Raw genomic sequence first — 20,243 nt, 5'->3', positions numbered from 1 at the left:
ATATATTGGTCTCGCTGTTCTTGTCCATGCTGCAGGACGGCCCGGTTAGCATCCTCCATGTCCCTCAGTGCATCAAGAAAAGTCAGTCCCTTTTCCTTTTCCCTAAGTAGAAAAATTGCACAGAAACACATGGAAATTAATACACAAGGCAACCATGAAACAATAGAAACCATCAATTAATTATTTAGTGTTTTCACTACAAATAATGAACAATTGCTTGGCCAGCTTGAACAATGCCCAGTGTGCAATTTCTATCATTGGCAATTTAAGTTTACAATTAAAAACAACAAAACTACTCAAAACCATTATGGATTACACATCAGTTTTTAAATATATACACATTTTGTCAGCTTTATACCTCTGGCATGTGTGTGTTTCGGCAGGAGACACGGGACGAGGGCTAACTTGTACTGGTGACCGCGGGGGAAAACACGCTGGCCTCCGTTGCCTGCAATTCATCAGGGCCACCCGTTACGTCTGGAAAAGCACGTTGAAAAAAGTTACTGCAACGTTACACTGCAACGAGTTTAATAGATGATACCAAGATGAGATATTTACCTTCAACCCACTCGGATTCCGGGATGGTTTCCAACAACGCATTAGCCGAGTCTTTCGTTACCGCTGCCCTAGAAAAGGACGGTCTGTCCCAACAACGCGTCCAGGCGGTCATGCCACTTGTTGATACGCCGGTTGGAACCGCTCCGGTTGTTATGATCCTTTAATTTCTTGTAATCTTGTCTTAATTTCTTTAACTTCTCTCTGCACTGTTTTCCAGTGTGACTGGAACCGAGTCGATATCTTCAGGTAACGTTATACCTTTTCATTGCGGGTCGCCGTTTCCAGTTCCCGCTGGATTTCCTCCTCCGCATATATGCTCAAAGCCTGAACCTAGTCGTCGGTCGAATTTTTTTGTTGAACTCCATTGTTGCAAAGAAAATATTTACTGAACGCAGAACCCACCTCGCAAAAAACTTGTAAAAATGGCGGTGGGGAAAAGAATGCTGCAAGAGCTCAACCAATCAGCATGTTCAGCGCCCAAGTCCCACCCCCGAAAGTTCCCGACCTTTTCAAAAGTACCACCTCGCAAGCAGGGCCGTTTGGAGGGGGAAATATTGACCCGGAACTTCATTTAGACCCTAGTTCCTGCGGTCGAAACACACAGAGGCTGTGTTCGAAATCGCCCCCTATACCCTTAAATAGGGCACTATTTGAGTGAACATCCATTTTTAGGGGCGTCCGAAACAATAGTGGACGTTTTTGAGTGCACTCATTCAATCCCACCATGCACCGCAATAACGAGTGTACATTAGATGTACGCGCTGGAGAATATGCTTGTTCGTTGCCCGATCGGCGTATGACAGCAAAGTCCCGCGAGAGCATTTCGAGAGCAAACGAGAAACAACTCCTTATGCTTTTGAAACGTTCTCTCACTCAACCAGACGGTGTACTCTCAACGCACTGTGAGAGCCGCGCCCTGGTGAATGAACTTACCGCTGTCCGATTCGCCCTATGTACCCTCATTCTCCATTACTCCACTACTCCAAAAACGAGCCAACAAGCTTAAAGTTAACCCTATAACTCTTTACTTGTGTGGCACTGAACTTACTTGGAAAGGGGAATAATAAAGTAACGAATAAGCATTTAATTAAAAAAATAACAATAATATTTGTATATACCGTAGTAGGCCTATATATGTCATACTTTATAGTAGGCTACTATTTATATTATGGGCGTCAGAAGCAAAAAAAAATGTCGGTGGGTCCTTTAACAGAAACATTTTACTGGAGTAGATGCAATTTACAAAAAATATACTTAAATATATCGGCTTGTTTAAACGTCTGGTTGACGAAGACACACCTACGGAATACTCAATCTTCATCAGCAGCAATAGTGTAGAGGTAAGACGCATGGCATTAAAATTTGACGCAAATTGATCAGAGGTTCGAATCCGTCTTTTACCAAACTCGCACTGATCCTTTTTTCCATCATATATCAGATCGGAAAGGAATTTATTTTCTATGAATATGAAGAAAATATTAGAAAAGTGAAAATAAAGCTACTAACGCGTTTAATCAGTGTTTATCAGGGTATGTAAACAGACGTGCTCAATTAGAGACGATACAAGTGAGTGCGCCCAATATCATTGGTCTTAAAAAGTGTGTGAGTCGATGCCATCTCCTGGCGAAACGCGGGAATTCATTCAATGCACGGCGCGACTCTCGCAGTGCATTATGGGTATTATCTAGCCGTCGAGCATACATCGGTTGCAAACTCGTTATTGTGGTGCATTGTGGGATTGTATGAGTGCACTTAATAACGTCCACTATGGTTTCGGACACCACTAAATGGCTGTTCCCTCAAATAGTGCCCACAGCTGAATCAATCATCCATCCATCTTCCGAACCGCACTGGTCCAGCCCAATATCATGCATACAGGTATAAATGATCCTTTTTAAGATGATTATTATATGTTTGTTCCTTTATGTTTGATTAAGGTTACATGCTAGTTTCCGTAGCAGAGTTCAGGATAAATCTTTTCATTATTACTGGAGCTGCCAAACAGCAAGCACAAACTGCAAAAACGGCAGCCTTTCCGGCGCACTGTCCGAAATCACTCACTCGTTTTCGAAGTGGACTACATCAGTGGACTAATGTAGGGAATAGTGAATGAGGGTATAGGGGGCGATTTCGGAAACAGCCCGAGTTCCCCCCCAAAGTTCCTGGTTCCGGGGGAAAGTTCCTGCGGTGGAAACGCGGCTTATGTTCCCTCACAGCATTAGCCACAAGTGTGATAAATGTTGAGTTGTTGTGTTCAAGTGGTGACATCTGTGCTTTAATTGTGTTTGACTTTTGTCACCTGTGCTCACCATTTTGCAGCACGGGTGCATCACAATGAAAATGTGTTGGCAAGTTGTGTCTAAACAGGTGAAAAGTGCTTATGGTTTTGCCAAAAGAGTGATTGATTCAATCAGTGGGTTCAGGCAACTGAGCATTTGGTTCAGACAATAGGGTTTAGTGTTTTAGCAATTATACATGTGTAATTGATTAAGGGTATAATAATTACATAAATTATTTTTAAATAATTCAAAATTATTATTATTATAAATAAGCATTGTTAAAAGCCAGAGGCTTAAGTCTTTAATAGCCATTTGCTATGTAGTGACCTTTAATTTGGAGAAGAAAAAGGGGAGTGACTTTATTGCATCAGATATGTGTCACTTTGCTCACAGCTGATTGGTCCAATTTCAGTTTGATATCTCTTATCCAGAACATAACCTGCCCTGGAGCAGGTTAGCTGTGGAGGGTAAGTTACTATGGAGATGAACACAGCTAAAAGCCAAACCACTTTAATGGTACCTTAAACCCAGGATTGGCACAAACTAAGCTTAAACATATCTGGCTAGCCAGCTAAACCGGCTTCATGGTATAGGCCCCAGAAGGCCCTGCCACGCACCAGCCAATCAAATAAAAAATATAGCTACCGAACAGCCAATCAGAAAATAGTATTGCTGTATCCGGGTAAGATTTAGATATTCCCGCAACAACAACGTTTACATTCTGCCACCTACTGGTGGTTTAGTTTAAGGTTTTCTTTCCAACATTTCTTATTTGTATATTCAAAAATATTTAAAACAATCTAATTTTTCAAAAAAATTTCAGTGTAAATTATTTAATTTGATTGGCAACAGCCCTACAGTGTCTTATTCTAATTTAATTTATAGATCAAATTTAAGAATATAAAATGAAAGCTGAAGCATAGCCTATATTTAATAAGATTATGGGAAAATGCCCTTCATAAAAGGTAAAAATATCAAAGATATGCAGATTTAAATATCTCAAAGCTGATTGAACACTGGTAAGACTATTGCAGAATAAATTATATTTACAACACAGTAAATTCTGAAAAAATTATTATGGATTATTAATTTGCCTCTTCCATAACATCTTTGAAATAGAGAAATGCAAGAATTAATACTATGCACACACAGAGAGAGAGAGAGAGAGAGATGCTTAATTAAATAAAAAAAAATATTATTTATTTATTTATAAAAAAATTTCAGATCAGAACCTCGTCCCCACCGTCGCCAAAATCTCACTCTGAACTCAGTTCAAAACTTGAGAGCCCTGATATTAATATAATACTATTATAATGTTATGTGGTAACATGATATAGACACAGCCAGTTTAACTCATTGAGAAATTTATTTTGGGGGTTTTTACCTAACAATGTTACTGTAGTCTTACACACATGCTGTTAATCTGAGCCATGCATTAATTGGAGTAGTGACAGATACAGTATTATGGGAGTGGCTTGATGCAGTGCAGGAGGTGCAGATAACTTGATCTTGACCCTTAAGAAAAAAATGTTGTCACATAACAAATCTGCTTCAAATGTAAAATTAAATGAATTGCTAATTACAACATTACACAAAAACGTAAAGCCTGTACAAAACAAATACTAGTGAATATACATAATTGGGAATCACATAAAAAGAAAACAGTGCACATTTCATTTGACTATTAGAACTTTTACGTTGTTTTGGTTGCTTGGCTGCTTTCTTATAAAGGTCCAGAAATGTGTTTTTCATCAGGTGTGTGATGGTACGAAGAATGGACCCCTGGTCAATGAAAGAAGCTAGTTGCTCGGGTGTCAACGCTATGTGTTGGTATTAAAGCAAAGGGGGTGCTACTGTATGGTTATCCTCACTGACTAGCAACATTGACACCCATTGTAGAATTATGAAGATGGTAGAACAAAGTCCATCTCGTATTGTAAATAACCTGCTCTCTCTCTCTCTCTCTCTCTCTCTCTCTCTCTCTCTCTCTCTCTCTCTCTCTGTGTCTGTGTCTGTGTGTGTGTGTGTGTGTGTGTGTGTGTGTGTGTGTGTGTGTGTGTGTGTGTGTGTGTGTGTGTGTGTGTGTGTGTGTGTGTGTGTGTGTGTGTGTGTGTGTGTGTGTGTGTGTGTGTGTGTGTTTAAACAGCCAGCTAACCGTCATGGCAGAAAAAAGAAAGGCAGATATCAGAACGTTTTTTAGTGCACCGAAACACAAAGTAAAAAATGTTTTACACAAGAAATATATGCTAATATGCTAATATGGAAATGTTGTATTTATGGTTAGACAGAAGAGCAGAAGATAAGTAGCGAACAAACTAATAGGCAGGCACAGACAATGAGAGACAGGGAGTCTCAGGTAAGTTAGTTTTTTTTGTTTGACAAAATTATGAAAGGTTCTCTCTATCAACTATAACTAATCTATCAAGTTACTTTTTACTTATTACTCCTTTAAAAAGCAATAATATTTATTTACTTATTACTTGGTATCAAAAATAATTTGTTACGTTACTCTTTATATTACTATATTACTTTTTTATTAAAAAGTGACGTACAGTTTGTTTTACAGTTTCTTTAAGAACTGAATACACTTTATTGGAATAATAACCTTACAGAAAGAATCAAGAATCAGACAAACTGCAAACAAACACTGCAGCCTCTCAATCCCCATATATATATATATATATATATATATATATATATATATATATATATATATATATATATATATATATATATATATATATATATATATATATATATATATATATATATATATATATAATTGTAATTGCATTTTTTTATTTAACTTAAAATGGAAGAGAGACCAGACTGTCTAACAATTTAAGTGAATGTTATGCTGGACAGCAAAGCTAATACTAATTCAAATGTTTTCAAATGGGTGGGCTAAAAGCAGACTACACATAGCCCGTCCAATTCAGAGCTAAAGTGGCTACAGACCATTTCATGAAATGACACAACTGGCAGATATTGACATTGCGAAAATGATGGAATATTAACCATATCATGTGCTACATTGCCAAAAACTACAATTAATCAGTTTTGTCTTTTGACTAAAAGTGGGCTACAAATAGCCGGTCTGTAGGCTATAGGAGCTAAATGGTGGCTACACACAGCCTACGCATAGAACATGTTAAAGAAATGAAACCGAAAACCTTGTAATCACGGTTGACTTTGCTTACATGATGGAATATCATACATCTCACAAGTTATTTGGGCTAAAATTACATGTAACCAAATTCAAGGTTATTTTGGTTAAAAGTGGGCTACTCATAGCCGGACTATATCGGGTCTATAGTTAATCTAGACGGTGAAATGACGGCTATTGCTTGCTGGGGACACGCACCACAGCAACACGTCATGGCAACATTTCAGACTGACAGATACGTAAAAGATAAACGGGACATTTGAGCACTTTGTTACTGTTTTGTACGCGCTGTTATATTAATTATAATTCAAATTCTGTTTTATTTGTCACAATATTATTGATGATTGTTGAGAGGGGCACTTTTGATAAATTTTTTTAAATGGCAGGGGCTTGAGCCCCCAAAGCCCTCCCCTCTGCACTTGCCTGGTGTGTGTGTGTGTGCACTCAAAAAAATATTTTGGTCTAAATATAAGTTTTATGTATTTGAATTACATTACAATTTTCCATCCATTTGGACTACATAGTTTTAACATAAACAAGCAAATAAACTTAATGTGATTCATATTTGTCAGTCAAACGTAAATGAAATAGGTAAGTTTTATGTAATGGTACACAGAAAAATGCCCATGATAAATTAACACAGCCTAGTGCACACTACTGAGATAAAGTACCATTGAAGCAGTGTTCAAGTTAATGAGATAATTGAGTGATGATTGAGAGTAATGATGAACACCTGATGATAATGAGCAGAATCACTGATGGAAAGAGAAACACAAGAACTACAACTAACTTCAGCCACAGCCTTAGATGAAATCAACTGAAGATAAAAGAAGACATTAAATATCTGAAGATATCAGTAGATGAGGATTAAACAACTTCACAAACAGCCTTATGAGCTTCACGCATTACTAACCAGACTGACTTTATTTCTGTAATTTCTGTTTTAATGAAAATAATAGTTTCATAGTATGGAAGTCACCATACTGGAGATGAGTGTCTGCTTTAGTTGGGCTCTTGACCCTTATTTTGTTTAGCTTTAGTTTTTCTCTGTCTCCTTTAACTGTGTGTTTATAAAGCACATTTGTTATTTCAAGGGAATCCAAGAGAAAATATTATCAGGTGATGTTGGCTATTTGTTTTGGCCTGAATCACTGCTCTAATTTAGGAAATCAAGGCCAATTTGCTGGTTATAGAGGTAATGTGTTCTTAATTGTGTTGTATTCATAGTATTAGCCATGGGATTATGCAGCACAAGAAACAGGACGGTTGTGTTAATTGAATAATATCCAGATAAAAAAGTGCACAAAAGGTTTTAATCTACGGCATTACTCAGTCACACACAGACATCATGAATCAGCGTTTGAATCTCTACAATGGTGACAATCAAAAAAAATTAAGATAAACAGATCAACTTTGAACATAAAACAAGCAACTAAAATGTCACGACAAAAACAGCAAAAGTAAAAGCAATTAGTCAGTATCAAAGAAAATTTGTCAATTCAGATGCATAATTTATTCATGCCGCAATGCATGCTGGGACACACTTGCGGTTGATTGGTGGTACCCAACATGCACTGCAGCTTGAAGATTTTAATTGATTGTCACCATTGTTGAGATTCATACATTGATTCTTGATGTCTGTGTATATCTAAGCAATGCCATAGATTTAAATCCTGCATATTATTCGAATACCACAACAGTGCTGTAACTCGTGCTGTAGAATCACATGGCAACTATTATGAATAAAACAAAACTATTAACACAGTACCACAATAACCAGAGTATTAGACTCCAAATGAGATCAGCGATTTAGCCACACGATGTCATTAACAATATATAAATAGCCAACATCACCAAATATTCTCTTGGATTCCCTTGCCATAACAAATGTGCTTTATAAGCACACAGTTAAAGGAGCTAGAGAAAAAAGTTAAAGAGTTAAGAGCCCAACTAAAGCAGACACTGATCTCCAGCATGGTGACTTCAAACAAAACTATAAACAGAAAATTACAGAAATAAAGTCAGTCTGGTTAATAATGTGTGAAGCTGGTAAGGCTGTTTGTGGAGTTGTTTAATCCTCTTCTGCCAAGATCTTCAGATGTAATGTCTTCTTTTATCTTCAGTTGATTTCATCTAAGGCTGTGGCTGAAGTCAGTTGTAGTTCTTGTGTTTCTCTTTCCGTCAGTGATTCTGCTCATTATCATCAGGTGTTCATAATTAATTCTCAATCATCACTCAATTATCTCATTAACTTGAACACTGCTTCAATGGTACTTTATCTCAGTAGTGTGCACTAGGCTGTGTTAATTTATCATGGGCATTTTTCTGTGTACCATTACATAAAACTTACCTATTTCATTTACGTTTGACTGACAAATATGAATCACATTAAGTTTATTTGTTTGTTTATGTTAAAACTGTAGTCCAAATGGATGGAAAATTGTAATGTAATTCAAATACATAAAACTTATATTTAGACCAAAATATTTTTTTGAGTGTGTGTCCTGTCACAAAATGCGGCGAAAACTCCTACACGACGATAATAGTTAGATTAAGGTGTGTACATGTCTACAATGCACTTCGATAATGCGACTAAAATAGGCATACTCCACATGTCTTAATTCGATTTTTGTTAAATTTGAGTATGGCTCGAATTAAACAAAAGGTACACCTTAAGGTATAACTTAAAGGTGCCCTAGAATGAAAAATTGAATGAACCTTGCCATAGTTAAATAACAGGAGTTCAGTACATGTAAATCACATGACGTTTTATGACGTCTGTTTTTGACGTGTTCTAAAAATTAGTTAAAATGTGCCCATTGTGGACATATTTTCCATTTGTAATTGCAAAGCAACTCACAGACAGTGTGTGTTTGTCCAGAAATCATGAAAATAAAAGAAACTTAGCTCACACCTTTAGACACTTTAGACAACTTAGCATCTGTAGTTCACACATCTTTGGATCATGAGAGAATCGTGGGATTCAATCCAGGATCTTCTTGCTGTGAGGAGACAGTGTTTCCCACTGAGACACTGGTGCTGCCCTTAATCACAGACATAAGAGACACTTTGACTATTCCTTTCAGACGTCTACAGAAGCTCTTACTGAGAATTAACAGATGTTTAGATGTTGATTTCATTTGAAGTCACCATTGTGGTGGGAAGCATTTGCTTTAGTTGGGCTCTTGGTCCCTGTATTTGTGTGAGCTCTTCTTTGGCTGCTGTAACTGTGTGTGTGAAACACAGTAGTTGTGGCTGAGAAAGCAAAGATAAAGGGACATCAGGTGTTGTCAGCTCCTTGTTGATGACTAAACTTTTGAAAAGTGAGCATCTGATGTTGTTTTGTATTTTAGTTTTGTGTGCTTGTTTGGCAAATAGTCATTCATTATATCCACTATAACCTCATGAATCTACTGTATTGGCACCAAAAGCATTAAAATTATCATTTATCCTGAAGGATGTATATTTAAATATTCTTAAAAAAAAAATTTGCCCTCAGTCAAAACGATTTGGCAGACAACAAATGATAGATTCATGAGAGCAAGACGAACCACTACAGGATATCAGAGCCAGCAGCAAACGTCAGAAGGACAGAATCAGCATATGAATCTCAACAATGGCCATGAGTTTTATAGAGTTTTATAGCAGAGTGGTGTTTTATGACATATTTCTCCTGGAGTGCCAATTCTCTGCGGACGCGCGAATGCATTCAAAGTGTTCGCGCGTGAAACTACACGCGGTAGACGCGATTTTGACGCTCAATTCGCGTTTGGTGTGAACGCAGCATTAGGGTACTATTATACCATTGTTTATCTCTACTTAGAGCAGGGGTAGGTTTAGCCCCAATCCCGAAAGACGTCTATACCGATGGACGCGATTCCGCCTCATTCGTTTGAAGCGAATTCACGTCTGACGCCCGAGTTGAAAAATCTGAACTTTGGCGTCAATTCGCGCCGCGTTAACCAATCACGAGCCTGCTTGCTGCTGTCACGTGGTAAAGTGACGTGATGAGAAACCCTGCATAATTTAAAAATACTACTGTGTCACAAAATGAGGTTTTAGACTTTTTCAGGTGAGAATGTAGTTGTTTAAAGCTCAAATCTGTGGTTTATTTATAAAGAGAGCACCTATTTATTTATTTTTATATTATTGCGTTTTTGGAGTTGTGAGATCCAGGCGATCACCGGGCACTCAGCACTCATTAACCCCGGCGAGAGCAGCCTTTCCTCAGCTAGTCCTTCTGACGTTTGCCGCTGGCTCTGATGTCCTGTAGTGGTTCGTCTTGAGTGGATCTAACGGGCGATCTTTGATGTCATGAATCTATAATTTGTTGTCTGTCTAATCGTTTTGACTGAGGGCAAAGAGAAGTTTCATAACTTTATTTTTTAAGGATTTCTAAATATACATGCAGAGAAGAAGATTTTTAATGAAAATGAAAAGAGACAGAGTGGTGTTTTATGATATATTTCTCCTGGAGAGCATTGAACGCACGTCTATTTCGCTTCAAACGCTCAATTTATACGCGCGTCCAATTCACTGTGTACGCGCAAATGGATTCAAAATGTTCAAGCGTCCAACTAGACGCGGTAGACCGAACTTGCCTACCCCTGCTCTAAGTAGAAGAAAACAATGGTTTAATTGTACCCTAAGGACCAATTGTGTACCTTTAAAGGTACAGTTATACGTTTTGTTCACCAAGGAACAAAATTGTACCTGGACTGTACCTTTTTTTCTGAGAGTGTTGGCATTTTTATAGAACAGAAAGAAATTCACAAATGCATCACAGACTAGTTATATTAGTGATTCAGTACTAGTCAGTCAAACTTCACGGAATTGTTTTTAGTTTTGACTTGTTTTTTTAATTCAACATCCATTACTGAAAATTACATTTACTTTCAATGGTTAAAATGAGAGAGGGTCACAAACCAGTGGATCAAGACAAATCAATCATTCAAAGCTTGTCAGATGAAACCGCATATATAGAAACAAACGTTCACCAAAAAAATTGATTGGAATGGAATTGATTCTAATCTAGAACATTCAGCTACTACTACTGTATCAAACAACATGAAGACAATCAGAAGAGATGAACGTCATTTAATAGAAGGAAATTAAACGTAATGTAATATACAAATTTGCAGGAAAAATCTGCCGTAAGCTCACATAGAAAAACAAAGAATTATTCAGAAGACGAGACCGATCAAAATTAAATAATAAAAAAATAAAAATCAGCAAGAATTTATTTTCTACCAAATCATCATTGGCCAAAAGTCTACTATAGAGTTATATAACTGTGTTGTATACAATGTCAAAACCATTTTATTACATAAAAAGGAACAAACATACATTCATAAATAAACCCCATTCAAACTAAACTACCCCATGACCAAACTTGACTGCTTTCAATATATTTCCATTTACACTTGAGTTTCTAACATCATTGAACAGCACAAACATTTAAATGGACTAAACCCACCATTGTTTCACAGGTGCTTTCGCTCACTTAGACAACAATGCTTTTTCTTATGAGTCAGTAGATTAGAGGAGCAGGTGAAACTCTTCCCACATGAGCACTGGTGCGGCCTCTCACCAGTATGAAGTCTCTCGTGAGCTTTTAAGGTTGTTGAGTGAGAGAAACACTTTCCACAGTGTAAGCACTTGTACGGTTTCTCTCCAGTATGAATTCTCTGGTGTCTTTTTATGTTACTCAATGTACTAAAGCTCTTCCCGCAGTCAAAGCACACATGTGGTCTCACACCAGTATGAATCGTCTGGTGAACTTGTAAACTTTTCAGTAGGGAAAAACTCTTTCCACAAAAAGAGCAAACATGAGGCTTCACACCAGCATGAACCTTAAGGTGTTCTCTTAAGTTTTGGTCAAAAACAAATGTTTTATCACACTGATCACAGCTGAATGATCTCACTCCAGAGTGACAGCGCAGATGATTTTTGAGAGTGATTTTGGATGTGAAACTCTTTCCACACTCAATGCATGTGAACGGTCTTTCTCCAGTGTGAACTTGTAGGTGCCTATTCAAGTGTCCTTTCAGAACAAAACTCTTTCCACACTGAGTGCATGTATAAGGTCTCTCTCCAGTGTGAAATCTCATGTGTCTCTTTAGGTTTGATTTATCTGTGAAACTCTTTCCACACAGAGTACAGATGAAAGAATCTTTTTTACCAGTTTTTTTAGCCCTTTTCGGTGTCAAATACTTTTCAGTCTGTGAAATTCTGTTTCCATCTTCATTTGTGAAATCATGCTGTTTGTCTTCATTCACTTCCATCGGGTCTAAAAATCAACAAATTAAATTTCCATAATTTAAATACAGAACAAACAAAAACAAAAAATAAAGTATAGCACAAACCTAGTTTGCTACCGAGTCTACTAGCATCTAGTTTTAGATGTATTGTTATATGTCAGTTTTAATCGTAAAGTTCCTCATCAGTCTTTAAAGAGAATGAAGGAAAACACCAACCTGTTTGTTCCTCTGTATCTTCATATTTTATTCTGCAAGTTTCTTCCTCAAATTCCATTTTTACAATAATGTCAGTAGTTTCTCCTGGAGTAATTCCTCCTGCTTGCTGCTTCTTCACCTGGGGGAAGATGGTAATATTCCCCAGCATTTAAACTCTCATGAACGGCTGTGGGAGAGTCTTCACTGACCGAGGGTGTGAATTGTGGCCGCTGTTGCTCATTTAGCAGATGCTCATCACATTACAATCACTCTCAATTATACAGGTGTAAGTGTTTGGCTCACATAATTGTTTAGAAACAATTAAGTTATTTCCGTTTCAAATTCATCTAACTGCTTTTTGTAACGCGTTTGAATTATATATTTATTTTATGCTAGAACAAACAAACACTCTTGAACTCAAATGTCTTTGTTATATGGTATGTCTGAAATCATGTAACGTTATCTCAGTTGCTCATATTGTGTTACACCTTGTGTACCAGGTTTCATTCATTCATTACATAAAGATATCGATCGACACACAATTCATAACCTTCACAAATTATAATGTGGACAACCAGTCAGTACCATCTTAAATTTCACACGCATAATCTACAACGGTTCATTTAAAAACGACTAATCATTCCTTTTTCAAACTCTGAATTGGATTAATACAGTAAACATTCACGTTTTGATATACCAAACATTTGGATTTATATTTTATCTGATAAATAATACAATAGATGTACTTACAGTGAGAAACACAACAGATTTGCAGCAGCATGAACGGCTTTTAATCCCCTCACATGCATTGCACTCGTGAACGTTTTTGTCCTCCTGTCTCCTGGCACGGGACAGTGTTGCCACCTTGTGGACAAACTAATTACTGCAAAAAAAATCGACGCTTATACCTTAGCGCAGTGGTTCTCCACTGGTTTGGCCATGGTACCCACATTTCCCCATGATCATAAAGCCACGATCCCCTTTGTATATGGGTAGTTGCAAACTTACAAACAAGCAGTAAAAAAGTGGTGTTTTTTTTAAATACCACTTTTGAAGGAAAAAAAATGCATATTATGTAGTGTGAAGTCTGATGTTTGAGAAAATATAAGGGGTCACTAACTTTGTCAATTCTTTCACTGACACATAGAGTTTCATACATAAATAATCACAAAAACAATAATCATACAAAACAATATAATACTCAATGATAACAATACAAAAGTACTCTGAGTTTCTCTAGTTTACCTATATTTTGCAGATCATTACAAGCCCAGGGAGCATAAAAAGAAAAGGCATGTTTTTCAAATTCCGAGTATACCTTTGGAACTTTTAATCGAATGTGCGATAGGGATCTAGTACTAGGGATGGGCATTTCAAGCAAAAATGATATTCGAAGATCGCTGGGAATTATTCGATTTTTATTCGAAAATCGCAACTCCTCCCCCGCATGCACGCATGTATAGGCTACACACATAAACAGAGAGAGGGAGAGAGAGACCATTCACACTCTCAATCTGTATGATAACAAACTGTTTAATTCATTAGGGAATAGGCTATATCAACTCAAGCCATATTATTGTAACATGCTGAAACATATGACTGTAATGTGTCATCGCCCCAAGTTACCTGATAAATGCCACAAGTCTACAGCGTGCGCGTGAGACGATGTGTTATTCTTCTGTTGTCTCAGGGCGTTTTTACTCTGGCATTTTTGTTCGGAATGGGGCACGGTTAGCATGAAAAATTGCTAATGTGAAAGCTTACCTACAGAGCTTGGTGTGCACTGAGGTGCCGAACCCGAGAACACACAACCGGAGTTCGGTTGCTCTCGGAGCTGAGCCGTGATTCACGTGAATGTGCAAACAACACTCGGGTGCACACTTGTTGTGGAAGAAAGTAACCAGCGCATGCGTTTTAGCCGATTACAATGTCATTAGTTCAATAACATACACGTAAGTGATGATAGTGTTGATGATTTAGCTGAGATACGATTGCGAGAGTGAGCCTGTAGTGTATTCGCGCATAGAGTGCAATCAGGGCAGCAAATGAGTGGCAATTCATCGTTATTTTTGAACGATAATCGCACATACTATTCGATATTCTATAATTAAATAACTAATCGAATATTCGAAAATCCCGACCCATCCCTATCTAGTACAATAACAATTTTTTATACAAAGTTAAATGATTTGAAATATAAGAAGGCAATTTACCTAGAAGTGCCTTAGCAATGAACATATACATATGCAATTTACTCCTATGATGCAAAGATTCATATAGATTCATATAGAATGCATTGATGAGTACGTGAGTTTGCACCACTAACAAAGCGTAACGCTGCATGATAAACTGAATCCAGTTTCCTTAATAAAGATGAAGCCGGCAGGCACAGTATACCCAATACATACCCAGCAGGCACAGTACATCAATGTGACGTCAGAAAGACGTTGGACTCCAACTAATCCAACGTCAGTCAGACGTCATATTTTGGTTGAAAATGAAAATCGGGTTGACGTCTAAAACCAACGTTGGTTTGACATCAAGCTCCAACGTCAGACAGACGTTGCATTTTGGTTGGAATAAGCACCGCACTGTAAAAAAAAAAAAACATATAAAAAAGGGTGAAATGTATGGCAGCACATTAAATCTCTGAAGATCTCAGCAGAGGAGCATTAAACACCTCCACAAACAGCATTACCAGCTTCACACATTACTAACCAGACTGACTTTATTTCTGTTATACGTCTACACAAGCTCTTATTGAGAATTAACAGTGGTTTAAATGTTGATGTTTTATTGAAAATTATAGTTTAGTTTGAAGACACCATTATGGTGATCCGTGTTTACTTTAGTTGGGTAGTTTGACTTGACTTTATTAACATGAGTTTTTCTCTGGCTGCTGTAGCTGTGTTTGTTATGGAAAGAAGCGCAAGAGAAAATGTGATCAGATGATACAGTTACAGCACCCAGATTGCATTGTGACATTGTGTCAATGTTGAAGTTCCATCAGAATCATCAATTTGGTTGAGGTTGAAATGTCAATGCTAAATAATATTGGATCAATGTTGAAAATTCGATGCAAAATAAATAGTGGACCAATGTTGAAAATGCAATGTTAAATAATATTGGATCAATGTTGATAATTCCATGCATTTCAGTGTTGAAAAGACAAACATTGAATCAATGTTGATTTTGGTCAGCTTAATTCTCCACTGGTGAGGCTTACTCAATCTATCTGTCCCATTATTCAACATGTTAAAGCAAATCCAAATCAATTGGGTACATTTCTGTGAAATGTGAGCACATTCATTCTCCTCAAAGGATGAATCTCCGCCAACAAGTCTGTGGATTAACAAAGAACTCCTACCATAAATTTAACTCAATGGGACGAACCAGTTGATTATTATTAGTAGGCATATTGTTAATATTACTGTTTTAATTATTGTTTTAAAATCGCCTCCATCATGGAAAACATCTCCAATCCTCTAGTGTTTTCGGCTAGCTAGCACATGCAGATAGATTAATGACTGTCACAGAGTCCTTAATTCTTGTGGTCATCCAGTTATATAAATCATAGCCTGTTTTAAATTTATAAAATGTAGGCTATTATTATTATTTACATCGTGTATAATTTATATACATTTAATTATTTATCTAAAGAATACAGGGTTAATAAAGAATTTTGAATATTTTCCCCTACCGATCGAATGCGCCACAATCCAATCCAGTAGGTGGAGGTAATGCACATTCAGATCAAAGCGTGGCTTAACAGACTTCAAGCACAAAAAAGACAGAGACAGCACAGCAACAGTGTTTTTTAGAGGTAAGTACAAAAAGATTAATACAATTCATCTCAATTTTCATTTCATGTTTTCATTTATCTTTATTTCTTACAACTTGTATGCTTCTCCTGGGCGAGTCAGAGTGAACTGCAACGTTAATAGAGTCACGTGAATGCCCTCCGTACACAACTAACGCCAAGGATATTCTTTAATACATTGAATTTCAGTTTGTTTTTCACCAAACCAAACCCTATCATATTTTTTTATTAATCTTTATTTCTTAAGCTGGGCATACACGGTGCAATTTTTGTCCGATTTCGAGCCGAATTCTGACTCGTGCAACTCTTATTTGGGTCGGGACGATTTTCTGCTTTGTCGTACGTCGTTTGTTGTGAGGTGTTTGTGTGATTTTAGAATCAAAATGATTAATCTGTGCGTGCAACGAGTAAGATGTGCATTTGTGGATCCAGTGCATTCATTGACTCGTTTGTGAGTGGATCCTATTTGATTCATATGAGTTAATGAATGCATGCGCGGCACCGGATGCACAAATGCACATCTTACTCGTTGCACGCACAGATTCTGACCAACATTAATAGAAAATCGAAGTTTTGCATTCACAATTATGTCTATTTGTACAAAATGCTGCACATTCATGCAATTCTGTATTTAGCACACATAACACACTGGTGCTGCCCTTAATCACAGACATAAGACACACTTTGACTATTTCTGTCAGACGTCTACAGAAGCTCTTACTGAGAATTAACAGAGGTTTAGATGTTGATGTTTATGTTTCATTTGAAGTCACCATTGTGGTGGGAAGCGTTTGCTTTAGTTGGGCTCTTGGTCCCCGCACTTGAGGTAGCTTTTCTTTGGCTGCTGTAAATGTGTGTGTGAAACACAATAGTTGTGGCTGAGAAAGCAAAGACAAAGCGACTTTAGGTGTTGTTAACTCCTTGTTGATGATTAAATCATCAGAACGTGAGCATCTGATGTTGTATTTTAAGTTTTGTGTTCTTTTTTGGCAAATAGTCATTTATTATATCCACTATAAGCTTGTCAATCTACTGTATTGGCACCAAAAGCAATAAAACGATAATTTGTTCTGAATGATAAATTAATATACATTAAATAAAAGATGGTTTGCAGTATGTGCACACAACGTTTTGAGCAAATATTTCACATAGTCACACACAGATATCAAGATTTTGCATATGATTCACAACAACGGTGACAATCAAAACAAAAAACGCTTCATGCTGCAATGCATGATGGGTAGCTTCATAGTACAAAACTCATGCTTGATTGTCACCGTTGTTGTGAATCATATGCAAAATCTTGATGTCTGTGTGTGACTATGTGAAATATTTGCTCAAAATGTTGTGTGCACATACTGTTTTATCATCCTTCAGGATAAATGATAATTTTTATACTATTGGTGCCAATACAGTGGGTTCACAAGGTTATTGTGGTTATAACAAATTACTATTTGCCAAACAAGCACACAAAACTTTGAAACAAACATCAGATGCTCACTTTCCATAAGTTTAGTCATCAACAAGGAGCTGACAACACCTGATGTCACTTTATCTTTGCTTTCTCAGCCACAACTATTGTGCTTCAGCTTCACACACACAGTTACAGCAGCCAAAGAAAAGCTAACATAAAAACAGGGACCAAGAGCCCAACTAAAGCAAACGCTTCCCACCACAATGGTGACTTCAAATGAAACAAAAATATCAACATCTAAACCTCTGTTAATTCTGAGTAAGAGCTTCTGTAGATGTCTGACAGAAATAGTCAAAGTGTGTCTTATTTCTGTGATTAAGGGCAGCACCAGTGTCTCAGTGGGAAACACTGTCTCCTCACAGCAAGAAGATCCTGGATTGAATCCCACGATTCTCTCACGATCCAAAGATGTGTGATTTACAGATGCTAAGTTGTCTAAAGTGTCTAAGGTGTGAGCTAAGTTTCTTTTATTTTCATGATTTCTGGACAAACACACACTGTCTGTGAGTTGCTTTGCAATTACAAATGGAAAATATGTCCACAATTTGAACTAGTTTTTAACCTTGAGGTTCCATGAACGTCTATATCGGACGTGCAGAACACGTCAAAAACAGACGTCATAAAAACTTTCATTCTGGCTCCTCAGTGGACGTCTTTTCAACGTACACCTCTAGGAGCAAAGACATTGAAAAGACGTCTTTTGGACATAACTTTGCTCAGTGGGACATTTCAAGTTTCACTTCATTTTGTAATACATTTGTAATGTATAATTAATCACATTTCCAAATATTTACTAACTTCTTGTTGTTTTAGGTGCATTACAAGTGAATGCTGATAAAAAGGAAGCATCAGAGTTCATCTTTGCTGGGACGGTGCACAAATGGCTCCGTTACACCCCTGAAAGGCTTGGGGGCATTGCTCGTGGTGGAAACCCCTGAGTTTAGAGTATTCAGAGTATTTCATTCTTTCTTCTACCTTTTTTCTTTTAGTAGTACAGTCCCATTTCTGTCTTTATTGACGAGTTTCCATTTGTATTTACTTCCGTTTTGCCAGGTTGTCATGTTTTTCACTTGTGTTATAAATTCAGATGTAATTGTTTTAAGTCAATGTGAGATTTCCTGTTGAAACTGTGGGGGCATAAATAAATACATTTGCATGTAAACTGAAGGATGTTGTTTACTTTGAGTGACTTTTTGATACAAAATCATATCAATTGCTGCCATACATGAAAATGAACTGGCATAGAATCCTGCTGTACATAAAGCAAGATTGATTTATAGTGTTTCTATGTTGATTCAGTGTTAAATAAGTGATTTAATTGTAGCTGAAAAAATATTGATTTTAAGCCCATCTTGATCTATTTTTCATAATTGAAATAACATTATTTCAGGGTGCAAACCTGTTAAATTTCAACATTGATTCAATGATATTTTAGTTGATGCATTAACATTGATTCAACGATGATTCAGTGTTGGTCTGCTATCTGGGTACTCTTTCATTTATGACCTCATTATTATCAATCATCAGGGATCTGATGCTATTTTTTTTTTGTCTTCTTTTTTCAAGACCACAGAAATACAATTAATTTTTTTCCCCCTCCTCAATCCACTTAGCTCTGGATCTAATAAACGCCCCTTGGGCCTTACGACTGTAAATTTCATCTAGTTTAGGTTGGAGGCTTAATATCTTCTGTTTATCGTCTTCAGTTGGGTTTGGTTTATTGCAGTACATATTTAACTGATTAATAATGTCTACTTGTTGTTTTTCACTATCCTTTTTAAGCATTTTACTGAATGAGATGGTAAATTGGCGTATTTTATATTTTAGGAATTCCCATTTTTTGGTAGCAGTTGTTAGCTCCTCAGAATTGGCATATTCTTTCACTAATAATTGGATTTTTTGGCAGTAGTCATTATTTTTGAGCAGACTGCACTGTTATCCCTGAAATTGTTTTAATTCAAATTATTTAGGTACAATAAACATAAACTCCAACAGATTTGTTCAATGACTAAATGTTTTTCGTTTGTTGTACGATTTGCAAGATTTTTTTCATTCTATTTAATTGTTTAAATTAAATGTACTTAAAGAAGCCTATTTTAGTCGGTTGTCAATACAACGCAATACAAGGAAGATGCTGATTGGCTCTTTGAACTGAAGTCAGGCATGGATGCAGCTGCACGCAGTTTTATCAACGTTTGCTGCAGTATAGGCCTTGTAACTTTACATTTTGGTCTCAAACAGCTAATACATTATTAATCCCTAATAAATTAGATGTATAACAGTTAGCCAGTAAAACAAAATGTAAGTTTAGGCTGTGTTTACACTCAAAAAATTATTTTACGATACTGTTGACTTTATTTAAACAATTTATTTTGTTTAAGGTTTTCATTTTGAAATAACTAAATAAATCAACTGAAGATAAAAGAAGACATTACATTTCTGATGATCTCAGCAGAGGAGGATTAAACAACTCCACACACAGCATTACCAG

The 20,243-nt window shown here is 36.8% G+C and overlaps 1 protein-coding gene across 2 annotated transcripts; it reads right to left on the bottom strand.

The window, feature by feature from the left end:
- Positions 1-10,162: 10,162 nt before the first annotated feature.
- Positions 10,163-13,267, bottom strand: LOC307137207 (uncharacterized protein). Of its 2 annotated transcripts, XR_013817887.1 has the most exons (3): positions 13,209-13,267; positions 12,480-12,597; positions 10,163-12,292 (listed from the first exon to the last, which is right to left on the bottom strand). XR_013817887.1 is itself a non-coding variant. In XM_079834706.1 (2 exons), exons 1-2 carry the CDS (start codon positions 12,625-12,627, stop codon positions 11,487-11,489), a joined length of 954 nt encoding a protein of 317 aa, XP_079690832.1. In that variant the 5' UTR covers positions 12,628-13,259; the 3' UTR covers positions 11,084-11,486. The 2 variants fall into 2 exon arrangements, 1 of the variants encoding a protein (XP_079690832.1); XM_079834706.1 differs by having other exon boundaries at positions 11,084-12,292; positions 12,480-13,259.
- Positions 13,268-20,243: the final 6,976 nt, after the last annotated feature.

Source organism: Gobio gobio (assembly GCF_949357685.1).
Source record: "Gobio gobio genome assembly, chromosome: 14".
Lineage (NCBI taxonomy): Eukaryota > Metazoa > Chordata > Actinopteri > Cypriniformes > Gobionidae > Gobio > Gobio gobio.
This window is presented reverse-complemented; position numbering and strand designations above follow the sequence as displayed.